This window comes from Belonocnema kinseyi, chromosome 7 (assembly GCF_010883055.1).
Source record: "Belonocnema kinseyi isolate 2016_QV_RU_SX_M_011 chromosome 7, B_treatae_v1, whole genome shotgun sequence".
NCBI classification, from domain to species: Eukaryota; Metazoa; Arthropoda; class Insecta; order Hymenoptera; family Cynipidae; genus Belonocnema; species Belonocnema kinseyi.
Window position 1 is genome coordinate 72,030,082 of NC_046663.1, and position 20,527 is coordinate 72,050,608.

The following is a 20,527-nucleotide window of genomic DNA, read 5'->3' on the forward strand; positions in this document are numbered from 1 at the left end:
TTTTTCAATTAGCGATTTGAAAATAGCATTATCAGCATCTACGAATTTTTCCGATTCCAATGATATATTACTTGCCTACAAAAGTTAAAAATTTGAAGGAGTATATAATTGATCGCAAAATTAAGAATTTTTTTAATTCACATTTTTGTCCCATTTTCTAACAAAGGACCCCTGAGGAAAGGGGTGGTCTGGCCAAGCTCGCAGGTACTGCCCTGAGAGTAGGTCACAGGACAGCCAGGGCAGGCTACCCTGCCCAGGGCAAGAGCGTGCCGACCACTGGTCTAGAAGGCGGGGGTAACGTTCGAGTGCAATTGAGGAGAAGGCTCTCTATTAAGAGGATTAGATTTTAGCCGTGGAGGTCGAGTTTAGCAATGCGAGGCAAAGCGAGAAAGTAGGGACTTGTGTGCGCGGCGAGGCCAAGCGAGGAAGGCAAGAAGGTAAGAGCGAGAGGTTTTAGAGATAAGGTGTGGATGGATGTTAGTTTTTAAGAGCTAGTTTTAAGAAAAATCTGTAAAAGTGAAAGTGTAAGCAATCCAATTTTTTAAGGCCGGCTGGCCTTAAGTTTCAGTTTTACGAAAACAAGTTCAATTCTCGAAGCAAAAAAAAAAACAATTTTCAACAAAGGACGATTTTTTAAACAAAATGATTGGATTTTCATCAAAATAATTGAAAATATTATAAACAATTATAAATTGTTATAAAAATATATGAAAACATTTCATTGTCATTAGAAAGTACAATTTTATATAATAGATATTTATAAATTTGATATTTATAAATTTTTTATAGATATTTATAAATTTGTATTTTAAAAGTCAAAAAAAAAAATCATAAGTAGCACCAAAAACCCGGAAAACCCAATTTTTAACTTATGGGAGGTGAAATTTAAATAGTAATTTTTTACCCGTATTCCATGTCTAATTTTGAAGAGAAATGTTGAGGGTCAACTTTATACGGGTAATGTTGACGATTCTGAATGAAATTTACAAAAACTTATTTTTTTTTTGTGCGAAATACATGTTAAACTTCATGGGGCTTGCGGAGCCTCCAAAAATTATTTTAAGAAACGCATTTATTTTTCGTGTGGATCCGACCACATGCAGGAGCGTTATGCGTGTAAAATTTTTTAAAATCTAATGAATTTTTTAAGTAGATTTTTTAAATAAAAGAGAAAAATTCTGAACCAAAAATATTTTAGTACACTTGACAATGAAAAATAATTAGGCCTCCAGTCCATGCACCAGAGCGGCCGGATCTCGGAATGGCCGGAATGAGGCGTTGACCAATCAGAAACGTTCCGCGGAAACAGTGTCATTCTCACGCCAAACTCAGCCGAAGTGTTCGAAATTTTTAAGTTCGCACCAAAAGGCGTTCCTTTAATTTCCAAATTTGTCAAACACATTTACCGGAATGACCGTAACCCGAAATGACCGGAACACCAGTCACAGAGCACCTTCGGCAAAACAAAAAGTGCCTTCTTGTAAAAGGTGCTCTGTGATCGGTGTTCCGGTCATACCGAGTTCCGGTCATTCCGGTTCATGTATTTGACAACTGTGGAAATTAACGGAACGCCTTTTGGCGCGAACTTAAACATTTCAAACACTTCGGCTGAGTTCGGCTTAGTTTGGCGTGAGAATGATATTGTTTCCGCGGTACGTTTCTGATTGGTCAACGTTTCATTCCGGTCATTCCGAGATCCGGCCGTTCTGGCGCATGGACTAGACTCTTGGGGCCTTAGGTTTCAAACCAAAATAGTTGGTTTCTCATATTCCATTCTATCAATTTAAATCGCATTCAAGTGAAAAAACGAGAAAAAGTGGAAGTTTCTTGAATACGTAGAAAAAAAATATTAAAAAAAAAGAAAGAGTATGAAGTTTGCTATAAATGAAGTTATGATGAATTGAAATTACTGAGCTAATAAAACTGATTCAGGTACTTACTTTCTTTAAATTTTGGGTTGAAGATCTTTTGCTGAATTGGGTCATTCTTTCTGCAAAATGAATTGAATTTCATTAAAAAATAAACACTTCGCTTTATTATCATTAAATGACATAAAAATGAAAGTATGTAATAAATAATGGGTGTAGTTCCGAAAGCGTCGAACCACCGATTTTTTTGAATTTACGTATACTTATGTATTTTGACGCACCGATTACGAATATGGCAATGAAAATTGCCGAAAATTTTATTCTCATGGGAAAAACTATAAAAACGGATAAAATCGTGGTTTTCGTATTTATTTCCATAAATAATTGACATTTTTAAAAAAATGTCATTGAAAAATTGTATATTTCATCCAAGTGCACATTTTATGTTACATTAATTTTCACCCTATGAGTAACAGTTTTCGGGATATTCGAAGTTGATGAAAAATCACAAACATTTCACATGGCATTCATGTGAATTGCCACAGAAATAATGTATGTCACGTAGTTCCCCTTCCCAACGTCTCATCAGGGGTCTGGAAGGGACCCCTCTGACAGGTAACACAAATAGAGTAGGTTTCCCTTTCTAACGTTTAATGGGATAAAATCCCCTATGATAGGCAGCAGTAATATTTTAAGAAATATGAAATCTTTACGATTTTCAAGCTTCAACTTCGAATATCCCGATAACTGTTACTCATAGGCTAAAAACTATTGGAACATAAAATGTGCATTTTGATAAGATCAAAAACTTTTGTCTAGAATGTTAAAATTTTTTAAAATTATTCATGGAAAAACCATGATTTTAAAAGTTTTTTATGGGGTTTCCCATGACATAAACATACGTAGTTTTAAAATAATAGGAGGTTCGATGGTTTCGGAACTTCGTCCTAAATAATAAAATTGTATATTGGGAATATCTTACAAGTCAGTGTGGAATTTATATATGTGCCTTCGATATGTGTATAGAGTTTTCGTTTGCATTGAACAACTTGGACAGGTGTATTGAAGACTATCTGTATAGATATGAAAAATAAATTATTTAAACTCTAAAAGTGAATATAAAATAATTCACTTACTTATTGGCTTGACAAACAAAAACTTACTTGTACTTAGATCAAATTTGATGTCCGGTACTTTTGAATTATCTCTATAAGATTATTAGTATTTTATTCCTTAACAAAAAAAATTCTTAAATTAAAAATTGAAATAAATCTTAAATTAACATTCTTACATTTCTAGATGCTGATACAAGTGCTTTCTGTAATTGTATGAGTTACTCATCTCCTTCGAGCAGAATTTACACTTATAGTGTATCTTTTGAGAATGCATCTTATATATATGTTGATTAATCAATTTTCTACTCTTGTATTTTTTGTTGCATACATCGCAGGTATACGAATGATTATGTTGTTTGATGGTCTTGAAAACTGTTTCATTTTTTGCAGCTTCTGGAAGATTTTCCTTCTCTGTGTTGTCAAGATATGAAGTGTTTATTTCACCTATAAGATCCTAGTGACAGTAATATTAAAATTGAATGTGTGACCAAATAATCAGTAATAATAATCTTCTAATTTATGAAAACTAGCAACCTTAATCGCGCGCCACGTGCGTGGGTTGTTTCTCGATTTTCGGGTCCATATAATTTTGAATACAAAATAACTATCTCGAATAAATATTTATTGTTACATTTATTTGTTTTTAAGGTTATATAAATATATTTTTCCTAAGAAACTTGAGAAAATTGACAAGATTTTTTAATTCAGATATGGCAAATCAAAACTTCAATAAGAAAGTTAATCTTCAACCAACCAGGTGAATTTTTAAACAAAAAAGATGAATTATAAAAAAAAATAATATAATACACTCATCTCCCAACTCTGTGCTGACCGACTTTGTGCCGGTTTCAGGTTTGATTTTTCTACCCGCCCCTAAGTGCTTCTGGACGGCCGGTACACACGGATAGTCAGTGCTGTATCAGAAATTGTTTACTTGGCGCCTCTCTGGGCATATACTGCTACGATGTCAGAGATTATATAGCGGTCCTGAGTGTTGATATGGAAAAACGCGTTCGACTATGTGCCAACGAAATCCGAGGCTGATACAGAATTGGGAGATTGGTGTAGTTGACATATAAATAAACAAAGATTTTTATTTCAAATAAAAAACAATTGGATTCATCAAAAAGAGACAAATTTTCAACAAAATAGTGGAATCCTCAAATACAAAAGATTAATTTTGAACGAGTTGTATTTAAAAAAAAGTTAAATATTTTTCAAAGAAACGAATTTTCTAGCAAAGGAATTACTATTTTAACCCCAAAATAAGAATTTTTCACACAAAAAAATATAATTTTAAATAAAAAACAGTTGAATTTGTAAAAAAATCAACAAAATAGAGGAATTCTTTAACAAAAAGATGAACTTTTAAGCACCAAGATTAATTTCCTGCAAAAAAAAACTTTCAAAGAGATCAATTTTGTACTAAAATGCTGAATCTTCAACCAACAAGTGAATTTTTAAACAAAATAGTTCAACCTTTAACCACGTAATTGAATTTTCAACCAAAAAATATGAATTATCTTTACCTCGGTGCCTCGGTAGCGTAATTTGTTAACGTTCCACTCGTGAATAGTGGCGTTCCCGATTCAAATCCGGGCCGTAGCATATTTTTTCTCGTTTCTTCAGAAAATTATTGGACCAGTAATCAGCAAATATTTAACAACAAAATTGAATTGAAAATTTTAATAGTTGATGATTATACTATAAATATTTTGAATTTTATATAAAAAATCCGAATCCACAGCCAAGTTTAATTTTAAACCAAACATTTGCAATTTAATTTAAAAAAAAAAACATAAAATTTTTAAAAGAAGATATGAATTTTCAAACTAAAAAGAATTTTCATCAAAATTGTTGAATTTGCAACCAAAAAATGTTTTTCAGACCCTGATAAAAAATATGAGCAAATTATAATTTCAAGAAAAAAATCGATTCATAATGCAAAATACAAATTTTAAATGAAAATATGTCTAGAATGTTTCTAATACATTTTTTTTTGTTTTATAGGATCTTACCAATTTTTAGGAAATTTGTTTTAAATGATTCAATTTTTTCCTGAAGTTTTGATATATTTGTGCAAAATTAAAAAATTGCCTTCAAATCATGTAGATTCCTTTTTGACAATTTTGAAAAATCTTGTACATTATTTTAAAAACTTTTGGGATATCATTTGTAATATTTTAAAATATTTTCTCTACATTTTTCAAACCAAAATGTGTAATTTACCCTGGAATCTTTAGATAAAAATTGCACTATCTTAAAACTTTCAGAATGTTTAAAAAGTTTAAAAAATAATTGGTTTCAATTTTACCTGTATACAATTTTATGTTTTTTTTTTTTAATTCCCCGAAATCGTAGAACATAAAATTAAAAGACTTGATAGTTGCACAATTTCCAGTTCAAAGGATTTGCAATTAAACAATTGTGAATTAAATGGATCGAGAAATTTTTAGAATTAGGTATTGAAAATTGAATTATTTTTTACGTAAAAATGTCCAGAAATATTGAATATTTCTAACTCAAAGAAAAAAAATCTGCCAATCTTATCAAAAAGATCTCTTTTAGATGGCAGTATTTACTTATATGTGTCTTCATATTCTGAATTGTCTACTTCATTAAGTATAGTCAAAGATTAAGTTTCTCAAAGCTCTGTAGGCTTTGAGGTACACATTCTCATTGCGACACTCGTGCTGCGCGCTCAATTTCCGACAGACATTTGTAAACAGGTTTTGTTGGATTTTTTTCTCGTAACTTTCGTCGTTTTTCCACACATTTTTTTTATTTTATTTTTTTTTTCGATGTTATTTTCACGAATAAAACAAAAAGTACGCGTCCTATCATAAGTGATTCTTATCGAAATTGTAGATCTTTTTTGGGATAACCATTTTTGTTAATTCATCTTTTCCCGTATCCTACATACTTTGTCCACAAAATGGAATTTTTTATTTTCCATTATTTTTTGTGCAATCAAAATTTGAATTTTCGATTTTGAAAAAAATCAAAAAATTGGTTATGATAATCTTGTAGGGCTTTCAAAAAGAAATGTTTTCTTCTCTTGACTTTTTTTCATATCGTGCGTTGTTCGGCTTCAAATTTTGATTTTCGGTTGATTAAAAAAATTTTGAAAATGCTATAACTCTGAGAATTTTCTTTTTATCGAAAAAGTCATAAGGATAAATTGTTTGTTCATTTTAATACAATAAATATCCGTACATAGAATTTTCAAATTCTGAAAAAAGTGTTCTCAAAAATTTTCAAAATTCGCTCACTTTTTGAATTTTTATCAAAAATGGCTGGTTCACAAACTCGTCCTTTCTTTTAGGACCTAAAAAAAGTGTGCCAAAGATGAATTTGATTCGACAATTTTTTCGAGAGTTATCGTGTTTATGGACGGATGGCCGGACGGACAGACAGACAGACGCCATCGTGAAAACCTGATTTTCGGATTCAGAGGGTCTCGAAACGTGGAGATCCGTTGAAAAAGTGTGATGTCAAATTTCTGACAATTCTAATACTTTCTCAATCATAAATTATGAGAATGTAAAAAAACAATTTTTAATTGAAAGGCTTACAACTGTGCAATATAAAACATCGAAATCATATAATATAGCAATCTTGATTTGCATTCTTTTTGTTAGTATTTAATTTTAATATAATATGGAATTGTTCGATATTTGTTTGAACAATTTTAAAAATAAAAATTTAGAATTCAAAAAGATTTGCTTGGAAAATTTCAAGAATAAAAAATAATTCCAAATAAGGTGTTAAGCATGCATTAGAATGTTTGAATATTGAAAACTATAATAATTAAAAATCTTATAATTGTTTATCCTTAAACGATTTAAATTTATCAACAATAATTGGAATTTTAAAGGGTTTAAGTATAACAAGTTTTAGTATTACAATTCTTGCTGATAAAACTTTTTCAAAGTTTTAAATGAAGTCCAAGTTCGTTTAATTTTAAAAAATTCCGTGGTAGAAAGTTTAACATTTCGCAACTTTCTCATTTGAAATAATAATCATTTTTAACGTTCTTTCATAATTATTCAATTTATCTAATGAATTTTAAAGTAAAATTATAATTTTTTATCCAAAAACATTTCAATAATTTGGGATTTTACAAGCTTTGACTTTTAAACAACCAATTGGGTTTTCAATTTCAAATTGTCAAATTTGAATCACTTGGAATTGAAAGTTACTTAAATTTAAAAATTGTTAATCATTCAACTTTTCTTGATCATTTTTATTTCAAGATATTAGAACTCCGATTTCTTAGAATTTTAATAAGTGATCCAGTAAAAAATTCCAATCTTAAAATATTCCATTTTTAATGTTTTTTGAAATTGTCATATTTTCCTAATTTTAATCTGAAATCATTAAATTTCGAGATTTTTCAATTCAAAATAAAATTGAATAATTTTGAAAGCTTCCAACGACAAAATTTGGACCATAACGAATAAACAATAACCAAAAATACTATTGTAATCTGAAAAAAACAAATAAAATTTTCGGAAAAAATAAAAAAGAGGAAAGATAAATGAGAAAGCAGCCAACCACAACCCCTTCTTTCGTCGGTTTTATTTTTATTATCATCAAATTACAATAAAATAAAAATAAAACATAAATACATAAATAAAATTGCATTGCCAACGTTCCGGTACTCGTACAGCACCCTTATCAAGGTAAGAAAAATTTAAGTGGTATAAATTGACAGCACCCACGAACAGGTGCTCTCTCTTTGATACCTGAGAATCGAATGAGGGTCAGCAGGCCAATCTGTTGTAAACACAATATAAAAATCTGTCACAATTACATCAGAAATAGAGAAAGTAAAAGAAAAACAGAATTCATGAAATAGCCACATTAAATGTAATTAATCATAGTAGCATAACTTTTGTTTAGCTTATCCAAATCGGTTTTTAAATTAATAGATAACTTTTTTGTTTTTTAATATAAAGCATTTCCATGAATTCCCTCCTTCTCTCATTACTTTCACTATGCAAAGTTTGAAAATGATCCCAGTCAAACTCAAGATCAATATCAACAAATGCCTTTGTATGTCTGGCAAGAACACTCTTATAACAGCGTGCTAAACGAACATCACTTTTGTGTTCCTCTATCCTAGTATTAAGAAGTCTGCCAGTCTGTCCCACGTAATTCATCTTACAGATCCTGCAAGTGATTCCGGATAATCCTGTAATGATTTCTTTGGATGTTATTGCAATGTTTCCGAGTATATCCCTTGAATTACTTAAAAAGACAATTTTAAATAGATGCGTTAATATAAAAACCCGTACTCGATTATGTCAAAAAGATTTTATTGAAGGGATAGTTTTTATTATGGAGTCAACTTATTTTTAATTTAATGGACCTTTCTATAGACAGAAGTCTGGTACTTCTATAGGTTCAGTCATTTCTCCGATTTTGGCAGAACTAGTGATGGAAGATTTGGAGGTTTTTGTTTTTGGAAAATTAGATTTTGTTTGGCCTTATTATTTTCGGTTTGTCGGCGATACCTTATTATATGTTCTTCTATAAAAGTCACAGATCGTCATTGATACTTTAAACAGATTTCATCCAAAGCTTCAGTTTACTCATGAAATAGAACAGGATTATAAAATCAGTTTTTTGGACATAGAAGTAATTAAGGGTTGGGATGGTAATATTATTACCAATTGGTACAGAAAAAGTACATATTCAGGTAGAATTTTGAATTTCCTTTCTGCTCATCCCGTTCAAAACAAAATTGCAGTAAATAAAAACTTAGTTGACAGAGCTCTAGGTTTGTCCCATTATTCATTTCACACAAGAAATTTGAATATTGTTAGGAATATCCTTTTTCCGAATCATTATCCAAAAAAGTTAATCGAGAAACATATTGCAATTCGGTGATAAATTTTTGCAAAGATCCTTTAGATAATTTTGAGAAGGGTGGTGTTATCTATAAGATCACTTGCAGGATCTGTAAGATGAATTACTTGGGACAGACTGACAGACTTCTTAATACTAGGATAGAGGAACACAAAAGTGATGTTCGTTTAGGACTCTGTTATAAGAGTGTTCTTGCCAGGCATACAAAGGTATTTGTTGATGTTGACCATGAGTTTGACTGAGATAATGTTCAAATTTTGCATAGTGAAAGTAATAAGAAAAGGAGGGAATTCATGGAAATGCTTTATATAAAAAAACAAAAAAAGTTATCTATTAATTTAAAAACCGATTTGGATAAGCTGAACATTACTGAAAATTAATTACATTTAACGTGGCTGTTTCATGAATTCTGTTTGTCTTTTACTTTCTGTATTTCTGATGTAATTGTGAAAGATATTTATATTGTGTTTACATCAGATTGGCCTACTGACCCTCATTCGATTCTCAGGTATCAAAGAGAGAGCACCTGTTCGCGGGTGCTGTCAATTTCTACCACTTAAATTTTTCTTGCCTTGATAAGTACGAGTACGAGTACGAGTACCGAAACGTTGGTAATTTTATTTTATTTATTTATTTATGTTTTATTTTATTGTAATTTGATGATAATAAAAATAAAGAAGACGAAAGAAAAAAAAAGAAGGAAGGGGATGTGGTTGGCTGCCTTTTCATTTTTCTTAACTCTTTTTTATTTTTGTCCGAAAACTTTATTTGTTTTTTTTTCACATTACAATAGTATTTTTGGTTTTTGTTTATTCGTTGTAGTCCAAATTTGGTCGTTGGTTCTATAAAAACTGCAATAGTTCTAGAAATAATTAACATTTTTTTCACTTCAAATGGAAGTCTCTATAGTAATTTGATAAATTGTTAAGATAATTTGTTGATTTTTTTTCATAGATTCTACCCTAGAGTCGATCTTGGTGCAAAAATGGCGCCTTTCAAAAAATGTTTGTACACTGATTTTCAAAATTCAAAACAATCATATTTTAAAAATTATGAATAGAATTTATTATAATATGGCAAATAATTATTGTCTTAAAAGATTAGTAAATTTAGAATTTTTTAAAATTTTGCTACTTTTTTGCACTAAGTTTAGTTTCAGGGTAGAATCTATGAAAAAACATTGTATATGTTATGATCCTAGAAAAACTTGTAGAATGAACTTTAATGTTAAATTATAATAGTTATGTGTAATAACTAATAAAAATTCTAGAATTTTAAGTTTTATTTTTAATTTGAAAAACAAATACCAATTTTAACGCTCTTAATTGCAAATAATATAATATCAATTCCTTTTAATTTTAAAGAATCCAATTTTTAAAATTCTAATCTGAAATTATATAATTTTAAACCCTTTTCTTTTCATTCGAAATATTGTCCTTTTCCAGATTATACCTAATATTAAAATGTTTGATTTTAAACGTTTTTGATTCAAAATCGTTCAGTATATTTAAAAAAATTTTAACGATTCTAATTCGAAACTATTAAGTATTTTTTTGAACATTTTTTAACGCGAGATATACAAATTTGGTTTGTGTATTTTGAAGATCATTTTTTGAAAGGATGCATGCAATTCAACTATAAATTTAAGTAGTTCCTTAAAAGAAATGAAATTTTTGTTATTGTTATTTTAGAATTTAAACATTCTTTTCGGAGCATTTTTTTTTGTTCGCAAAACTTAAAAGGTAGGTTTTAAAATAAAATGTTGTTTACCTTATGAGAATCTTCGGGCTCTGCAATCAGTATAGTATCGTTGTGTTCCAGCTCATTTAATTTTTGTCCGTTTTTAGTCAACTTTTCCTTTAAATTTTTGTTTTCCGCCTTTAGTAACTTAAATTCTTTCATAATTAGTTTAATAACTCCCGTCTTCGTATCCAATTGATTTTTTGTTTTCTCTAGTTTCTTCAGGATATCATTCTTGTAATTGCTGTATTTTAATATCAGTTCGTCTTTTTCTTTAAAGCATACAACCATTGATTTTTTAAACTCTTCGTATTCCAGAGAAGTGTTTTTGAGTATTTCATTTTCATTCTTGAGTTTGTTAAACTCAGTAATTAATTCATCTATTAGAAAAAATAATTTTTTTCAATGATATACGGAAATAGAATATTTAGTATATCAAAAATTTATTAAATACAATTTTTTTAAATATCTGACTGATGATAAGAGAGCACGTGGTTGAAGTCTCACAAATATATACGTATATATATATATATATTTGTGTACGCAAAGTCATATAAATAAGATTAACTTTCATAAAACTTACACGTTGTTGACATATCTTCTTATTCTTTAAAAAAAAAACATAATTGTTTATTTTTTATTTTTATTTTTGTTTCAGAAATCAAGGAGGACAAGTTGTTTTTAAAATCTGAAGTGGTCCTCAGTTGTCCTCGTGGTGAACTGGTGAAACAGATTCTCTTTTTTGCCACCGTGGCGCTGGGCTCGCAAGTTCTAGCTTCTAGCCAATGAGTCTGTGAGTCTCAGTTTGCTAAAAAAACGAAGTTGGTGAGTGATTTTACACATTTTAAAATATGCCTAGTCGAAAATATAAAAATATAATATATATTATAAAATATATATAAAAAAATATATAATTATTCTGTTGCGAATCGAGATATCGAATTAACTCTCGAAAAATAAAATTTCTCAATAATAAAACTCTAGTAATAAAATTTGCGAAAACTTTCTAATATTACCAAATTGGAAAATTGCCGAATAATAACACTTCTGGATAATAAAATTCCCAAGTTATAAAATTCCCGAACAGTTGATATTTTTAGATACTTTAAACATTGATAATATTTTGTTATAAAAACATTAGATTATTGTATTTTTAATTAATAAATCAATTTTTTTAATTGTTTAAATTCGGAAGTTGTCGAGAATTTTCAAATTCGGTAATATATAAATTGTCGGGAATTTTCTAAATCGGTAATATTAAAAAATGTTAGGGAACTTTATTATTCGGGAATCTTATTATGCGGAAATTTTACTATACGGATTTTCCCAATTTGAGAATTTTGCAGAAGAATATTGCTTATGAATATTTTGACAGACATTTTAAGTATTACAAATTTTAGAAATGTATAAATTATTTTTGATTATTTTTTTATTTGGAAAATGTAATAATCTAAATAGATTGGTTCACAATCTTCCACAGATATTAATTTTTTTAAAACGATGATGAGAACAACATGAAACGTTTCTTTTTTCTATTCAAATTAGTCAGAGTAAGCGAGACGAAGACCTACCTCCTTATTTAAAATGAAATATTTTCGGTAGGGGAGGGCATTACGTGGTTTTTCAATTTTTTTTTCTTCTTGACAACAATAAATTTTTTCGGCTGACAGTTTAACCATGTTGTTGAACGTTCGGTTCACAATACAACTTTGTCTTAAAAATTAACCTGTTCCGGTTGAAAAAGTAACTTCTTTCTCTCGAAAATTCTTAATTTGGGGTCGAAAACTCAGCTATGTCGAAGAAGATTCTTACTTTCTTCGTGAAAATTCCACAACTTGGTAGAAAAGTTAAAAGATTTGGTCAAAAGTTGAAACACTTTGTTAAAATTAATTTGTTTAGTTGAATATTCATCATTTTACTTACAAAATCCATTTTTTTGTGCATAAATGAACTATTTTGTTAAAAATTGTTTTTTTTTTTAATTTAAAATTCAACTATTCCATTTTTTGTTAAAAAATTCTCTTTTTTAGTTAAAAATTCCATTATTCAGTTGTAAATTCCTTGAAAAATCAAATATTAAGTTTAAAATTCATGCATTTCGTTAAAAATTAATCTTTTTTAATAGAAAGTTAATCCTTTTTGTTGAAAATTGATCTTTTTGGTTGAAAATTTATTTATTTGGTTGAAAATTAATTTTTTTAAATTAAAACTTAATCTTGTTTGATAGAAATGTCACATTTTTTGGTAAAAAATGCCTATTTGAAATTATACCTTTTTCGGTTGAAAATTCATGTGTGTTGAAGAAAATTCTCAATTTCTTCTCGAAAATTAAACTGTTTGGTCAAAGATTAAACTACTTTTAACAAAAATTGAACAATTATATAAATTATATAAACTACTTGACCAGGAAATGTATGATATGTTATTATAGATGTATTTAAAATATATTTTAAGACTAACATATGAGAGGGAGTTGATATTAACATTATTTTTATTGATTGGGAATTACAAAAAAAACCTAAAACTAAAACATTCCTGGTTACTTGACGATAAACAAAATTTTCAACCTCTGAATTGAGTATAAATGATTTCCATTTTATCTAAATTGTTCGAAAATTTGTGCCTGTATTCTTATTAAATTTTGATGATACCTAGGTAAAATCGTAATTTTTTAAAACTAATTGCTCATATATAAATGTAAAATTGTTCAATTCTGCAAGTTTTCATTTTAAATAAAATCAGATTCAAAATGTACAATTTGGAATTTTTCTGTTTGAAGGCTAAATTAAGAATCTTATTTGACCTGGAAAAACCCGAGAATTTTTTTCTTCTATCGCAAAATCTACTTTTTTTTTTGTTTTTAATGTTCAGTCGAAAGTTATAGAGAAAAATGTAATGGCTTTATGTATAGTTTATGATACTATCAAAGTTTTTCGATGATATATCAAATTCGAGATCAAATCTCATAGAAGCTAAAAGTCCCAGTAATTGTGATAAATTTAAATTTCATTGGCTTCCAGAATATGCAAAAAATAAATGGGTTTTATCATTAAATATTACTTATGACATACGTTTAACAGTATATTTAATTGACCAAGTTTCACAATTATTGGGATCATCACGATGACGTTACCACTCACGATTGTCTCAATCAACATTTTACAAATTTGCTACAAAATTAGAAAAACACAGGAAGTTATATTAAAAGTCAAATATATATTTTTAATAAATCAGCAGACGTTTTTTTTAAATTGTTCTAGCTTTTTTGTTTCAAATTTAAATATGTTGCACTATACATGTAAACATATTAGATTTCATTTAAATATTAAGAAGTTTAAAATATGCTCTACTTTTGCAATAACTTCTTTAAAAAAAGATTAAATAACTTCATCCATGGCTCTTTTTGTAGATACTTCTGATAGATGTCAACCTGTATAAGATAAATGAAATTATTTTGTATATAATTAATATTAAAAGAATTTATACAATCATTGATAAACAGGGGATGTCATACCCTTGATCGGCAATGTAGTTTCGATTAAAGTTAAATTTAAGTTGAATTTATATAAATTATTGTTTTCTTCCCGACATAAATTGTTTATTTTATGCAATCTTTAAAAAGAAGAACTCGAAATAATATATTTCAAGGTGCATTTTATATTTAATGAGAGTAAAGAACAGTCAAATGCCTAATTTAGATTTATAAAATCGTTTTATTTCACGCAGTATATTCACACATAAAATTGTTACATAATAAAATTTAAAAATTACAAGAATTGTATTAAAAAATAAATGAGTAAGATTCTATTACAAAAAAAAACTTTAAAAAATAAGTTATATTGTACAATGCAATACACAATGACAAAACGCAATCTTATATTTGCTTATGAACGCGACATAATCCTTTTGGATCTCCTTTGGGCAGAATCTGCATTTGCATTTCGAATAATTTGGTATATTTACCCAGAGTACCTGTAATCAATTTGAACATTTTATTTATATGGTCGTATCTCAATTACAAAAATTCCGTTAAAAAATATCATTATTTTAATTTTAAATGACTACAAAATATATAAGATTACTAATAAAATTAACTAAAAAAGAGACTCTGGGGATGCCACGAAATTGTTTGGCGCTGAAACATATTGTTTTCCAAGGGAAAATATAAGAAGCATATTTTTTGATTTTTAATAACAAATTTTTTCACGAACATAGGACTACTCAAATATTTCGGTGAATTATAAACAGGGTAAGAGGCATTTTCTTTAAAATGTTGTTTTTATCGAATGAAGTGACATAATTTAATTTCTTGAAGCAGCTTTTAGTGTTATCTATATTCTGACAAATTCCTTACAATTTTTCAATTTTCTTAAAAGGACCATCTTTGATTTGTTTCTTGATTTGCGTTTAGATCTACAGTATTAATATGAGGGAGATATATTGTGAGTTTCGTCCTTGCGAGACTATTTCTGCATACGGACCATTTTATTTATAATATAAAATAAATTTGACAAATATCAAATTTTTTTATTGAACATTCACAGTTTTATGACTTAATGATGATGCAAAAATAATATCCAGTTACAGAATAGAGAAACATCAGACGAATGTATTATGTTTTTCTAATTTGCGTATTTGAATTTTGTGCTTCGTTTTTTAAAACTGATATTGTGAGCGCTCAAATTTTAAAGTAACTGTGATGCCAAAACTCAAGTCCCTGGGAAAAATGTTCTATGATTTAAAAAATTGTAATGATACTATCATTCATGTCTTATGAAAGAAAAAACATAATTTTTTATGAAAAAAAGTTTAGAACTTAAGATAAATAATTATTTTAACAATAGTTATTGTGATATAATTTGTTTTTATTGTTGTTTCACAACAATATTTTAAAACATGTTACATTTTTTTAAATCATTGCTTACTTTTTCACGGAAAACATTCCTTACAACTTTATTATTTCAAAATTTTAAAATAAGTAAATAATCTCCAAATACAGTTATTTGTTAAAAATTTTTTTTTAATTGTTATAACAATTGCAGCCATTGAAGAATTTACTTTAAAAATTGGAAACAGCAGATTTGTAAAATACACATTTCCCTGAAAATCAACGCACCTTTCTCATTCTTAAAAGTTCTCAAAAACTACCAAATTAAGAGTTAAAATTAATTAAACCAGAACAGCAAAAATCATAATTCCGTCAATTTTCTTATTTAAAATCTAAAAGATCGGATATTTCTTAATACTGTAACGGTATATGGTTATATCATATTTAATACACAAAACCATGCATGTTTCAAAACATAATTGATAGCTGCAAAATCTATTTTAAATTATAAAAAATTTTTTCTATACGAAAGAATAGTAATAGAATGAATAAATCAAGCGTGGCCTTTTTGAGAAAATTGATTTTTTAGTTTAGTTCATAAAATGCACACCATTTTGGTAATTTTTAAGAAGTTTTCAAGTTTCTTTGTCGGTCTTGGACGAGTATAGATAACACTACAAGCTGGCGCGAAGAAAATTAAATTACGACAGTGTGTTCTTAATATAGAGTTTGAAAAACGATATTTTTTATCCTCAAAAAATTCCGGAACTTGACCAGGACCACACTGCCCGGTTTCTAACGAAATCGGTCAAACAGCTAGAAAGTAGTTCAGAAAAATGTATTTTTGCTACATAATCCAAACCAGAAATTTGAATGATATTTTTGGTCTAGATAATACTGAAGCAAAAAACTTTCAAAGTATGATCCGCAAACGTTAAAAAGACCGATGAAATTCCACCCCTATATCTTTAAATGTAGTTAAAATTCATATTGGTCAACTAGGGATAACATAAATAATAAACTGTTGGGTACTTACTATGTCCTACAGGAAATATTTTGTTTTTCGTAGATATAAAAAATGATGTTACTGAGTCTTGGACTTCTAGATCCTGTCTGAAAAATAAAAGCAATTTTGCTTGCAATTTATTTTCTTCTTCTTCTTATTATTAGTATTAATATTAATAATACTCTATCGGACACTTACTATTTCCTACAGGAAGTATTTTGTTTGTCACAGGTAAGCAAAATGACTTTATTAAGTCCAGTACTTCTGGATCCTTTCTGCAAAATAAATTCAATTGTATTAAAAAAAAACAAACAAAAAAAACAATTTTGTTTTTATAAAACGGCACTATAAGAGAAGAGAAATAATACTTATAAAAAATATAGATATATCTTACTCATGTGGGTGGAATCGTAGTAAGTGCCTTCTGTAATTGTAAACTCTTGCTATTTGTGCGGTACAGAATTTGCAGTTGATTTTGTTATTCACAGAATGCATATTTTTAATATGATTGTTTAACATCCTTTTATTTTTGAACATTATTTTACATTTTTCGCAGGTGTACTTAACCTTAACTGTGAAAATAAATAACACAATTTTATTGCAGAGTCTCTTTTTAGTATTAATATTAAAAAGTGCGGGGGAGGGGGGGGGTGTTAAAGTAACTTTACGAACTTCCTCTTTTTAAAGAATTCCTCTTTTTTACTTGTTTTCGCAAAATTCTCTCATTTCTTCGCTTGAATGCAAACTAAACTAATTTAACCCAATAATAAAATCAAACTACTTTTGGTTGAAAATTCATCTTTTTAACTGACAATTTTACTATTATATTTCTGGTTCAGAAATGTATAATTTTTAGTGCAAAATTCATGTAGTTTGTTGAAAATTCGTCCCTCTTGATAGAAATATAATCTTCTTCGTTTAAAATTCACCTATTTTTCTTAGAATTCCAACAACATGCAGTAGCGGAGAAATAACACCAATTAGGATTATTTAATTTCATTTTTAACTCTTTCCTTCAAATGTATTTGTTCGTTTAAAGACTAATCATTTTTGTTGTTCAAGATTCATCATTTTATTCAAAAATGTATTTCTCTGGTTAGAAATTTAACCAGTTTAGTGATATGACATCTTTGCTGTTTTTTTAGACATAATTTTTCATTGACCGAAGTATCATAACTGTCAAGAAAAATTTTTATTAGCATTAGGGTCGATAATATATATTTTATTCTGCCGAGGCCAGTGAGTCAGTCCGGGACGAAAAATAAAAAATCTAATTTTTATTTTGAGTCTTTTAAAAAATTAATTGCAGAACGTAAAATATAAATGATTGATGCTAGTGCCAATTAAAAAATTCTCTTTAGAATTTAAACCAGTTTGTTAAAAATTCGATTTTAGTGGTTGAGAATTGATATTTTTTTGATAAGGAAACATCTATCATGGTAAAAATTCGTTGTTTTTGTTGGATTTAACTGTTTTTTTTACTTTAAATTAAAATATTGCCTGGTTGAAATATGAACTAACAAATTTTTTGTTAATAATTCATATTTTTAAGTTGAAAATTCAACTGTTGTGTAAAAAATTAATCTGTTGGGTTTGAAAATTCAACAAATTAGTAGAAAATCTAACTATCTGGTTGAAAATGAACTTTTCTGTTTGAACATTAATCTTCTTTCGTAAAAATTTAATCTTTTTGTGTAAGAAATGCAACTGTTGGGTTAAAAGTTTTTGTATTTTGTTGAAATTTCATCTATTGAGGTAGAAAGTTAATCTTTTTGATTGAAATTTATATTTTTTTAATTCAACTATTCTGTAGAAAATTTATATCTCACTGCAAATAAGTTTTTTTGGATAGAAAATTCTTTTCTTTTTGTTAAATTTTATTGGCAGGAAATTCAATTTTTATTTTTGTTGATTAAAAATTAATCTTCTTGGTTGAAAATTCATCTTTGTGAAAAAATCAGTTATTTCTTTAAAAATTCAAATAATTTGTTAAACATTCAACTATTTTATCAAGCCGTCTTTCTTGGACGAAAATTCAACTGTTTTGTTGACAATTTATTCTTTTGGATTAAAAATTCATCGTTTATAGTAAAATAGTCATTTTTCTTGTGGCGGTGGAGAAATGTGATGGGTGGATCAAAAATAGCCAAAAATTGGTAACACAGTTTACCAGGGTAGCCGTTTTAATCGAAGAAAAATGCCTGATCATATATGCATAAAAATTCAACAATTTCGCTTATGAATTAATGTTTTTTTTTTTTAAATAGAACAATTCAAATCATAATATTCAAAGTTTAATAGCTCCTTAAAACTTTAACTATTCAAGTATTTCTATTTAAAATAAGTCAAGTTTTAAATTAATTACATTCTTTACAATTAACGCTCTTGAATTGAACCAGTTTAATTTTTAACGTTGAACTCTGGAAATTGTTTAATTTTTAAGGAATTTAAAATCGTCTTAACAAATCAATTATTGTTCACTTTTTGATAGTACAAGTACAGTTCAATTTTTTAAATAATTAATTCATATTTATCGTTGATCGAATAAAAATGTTTTTTATCAAAATTTTCCATTTGTTTAAGTCTTCCATGACTTCAGTTTAAAATTTTTTAAATTAAAAATTTACCTTCGAATATAAAAATATAAAATGTGAAATTTGGCCAACTAAATATTTTCGAATTACGCATTATAAACAGAATGGTATCATAATTAAAGAAGATACGAATTCAACGAATTATTTTTTTAAATAAAAAATTTTTTTTCTAAGATTTGTAAAATTTCCGGTCAAACAATAAACTCACTGTCATTTACGGGGCTTTCCCGGTTATTTCCCGGTTTTCTAATTCTTAAAAAAATTAACTAAATAATACTCTATTGGGTACTTACTATTTCCTTCGGAAAATATTTTGTTTTTCCCAGATAAGATACATGACTTTATTACGTTCTGGACTTCTCGATCCTTTCTGCAAGATAAATGCAATTTCGCTTACATGAGAATCAATGTGTTACCATAAATCTATACTACAAGAGAACAGAAATTATAAGAATAAAAGTAAAAACAGGTAAATGTTACTCATGTGAATGGAATCGTAGTAAGTGCCTTCGGTAACCGTTGCTTTTTGTTGTCTTCACTGTACAGAATTTGCAGTTGAATTTTTTATTTTCAGAATGCATTTTTCTAACATGATTGTTTCGCATGCTTTCGTACTTGAACTTTTTATTACATTTTTCGCACGTGTATGTAACTTTACCTATGAAAATAAATTAAAAAATGTAATTGCAGAGTCACTTTTCTATATTTTTTAGTTTCAATTGTGTATTTACTGTTTATGGATAAACAACTTGAACTGACCTTCGAATACCATTTGGCCATTTACTGGCATTTTTGGATGCTTTTTAGTTATATGACGTTTTTCCTGGCCTTTAGTCTTGAAAATTTTATTACATTTATCACAAGAGTACGAAGCAGAAGCTAAACACACAAAATTTTGATTACAGATTGTTACATGATATACATTTATGCATTATAAACTTTGTTTTCAAACTTATAATTCTAATAACGATAGAATCATCTATTTTTCGAGATTGTTAAAAAAGAACATACCTTTAGATATTTTTTGTTTATTTCCTATGTTTTCCGGAGATTTCAGATACTTTTGTGCATTTATATCCTGAGAATTTTCTACTTTTACGGTATCGAGGTTCATCATGAGATCCTTGCAACAATTATATCAGAAATAAAATATTTTCTATCTTAAAAACTTAATTTTGTTTATAGTTTATACAAATTGAAAGTATTAGTTGAGTCTCACAAATTTTTCCAACATTGAAAAAACTGTACCTTGAATAGTAGGGTGGGTCGAAAATAAACCTTCCTAAAATTTCAAATCGATACAACGCGGAAAAGTAGCTAATTGGGATCCTAAAAAAAGTTAAATTATAATCAAAAAATATAATAATTTGGTTTAAAATTCTTTCTCAGCATGTGTAGAATTCTGCAGCATAGAAACATTATGAGAAAAATTTGTAAGACCCAGGAATTAAAATTGGGAATATAGTAAATTTTTAGAATTCTGATTTTGGTCTATTTAATAA

The 20,527-nt window shown here is 27.8% G+C and overlaps 1 protein-coding gene and 1 long non-coding RNA gene across 2 annotated transcripts in view; both read right to left on the reverse strand.

Annotated features, from left to right (window-relative positions):
• LOC117176101 (zinc finger and BTB domain-containing protein 41-like) overlaps nt 1-11,231 on the reverse strand; it is a 17,965-nt gene extending 6,734 nt beyond the window's left edge. Inside the window, exons 1-6 of the mRNA XM_033366137.1 lie at nt 11,181-11,231; nt 10,628-10,977; nt 3,160-3,437; nt 3,032-3,075; nt 2,851-2,941; nt 1,941-1,990 (exon numbers count right to left, since the gene is read on the reverse strand). Coding sequence (XP_033222028.1) covers nt 1,941-1,990; nt 2,851-2,941; nt 3,032-3,075; nt 3,160-3,437; nt 10,628-10,977; nt 11,181-11,193 — 826 coding nt within the window. The 5' untranslated portion in view covers nt 11,194-11,231. The remainder of the gene's footprint in view (nt 1-1,940; nt 1,991-2,850; nt 2,942-3,031; nt 3,076-3,159; nt 3,438-10,627; nt 10,978-11,180) is intronic.
• Nucleotides 11,232-16,467: 5,236 nt separating this feature from the next.
• LOC117176103 lies at nt 16,468-16,894 on the reverse strand. The gene is made up of 3 exons (XR_004467582.1): nt 16,826-16,894; nt 16,630-16,706; nt 16,468-16,538 (listed from the first exon to the last, which is right to left on the reverse strand). It is a non-coding gene; the product is annotated as an uncharacterized LOC117176103 (long non-coding RNA).
• Nucleotides 16,895-20,527: the final 3,633 nt, after the last annotated feature.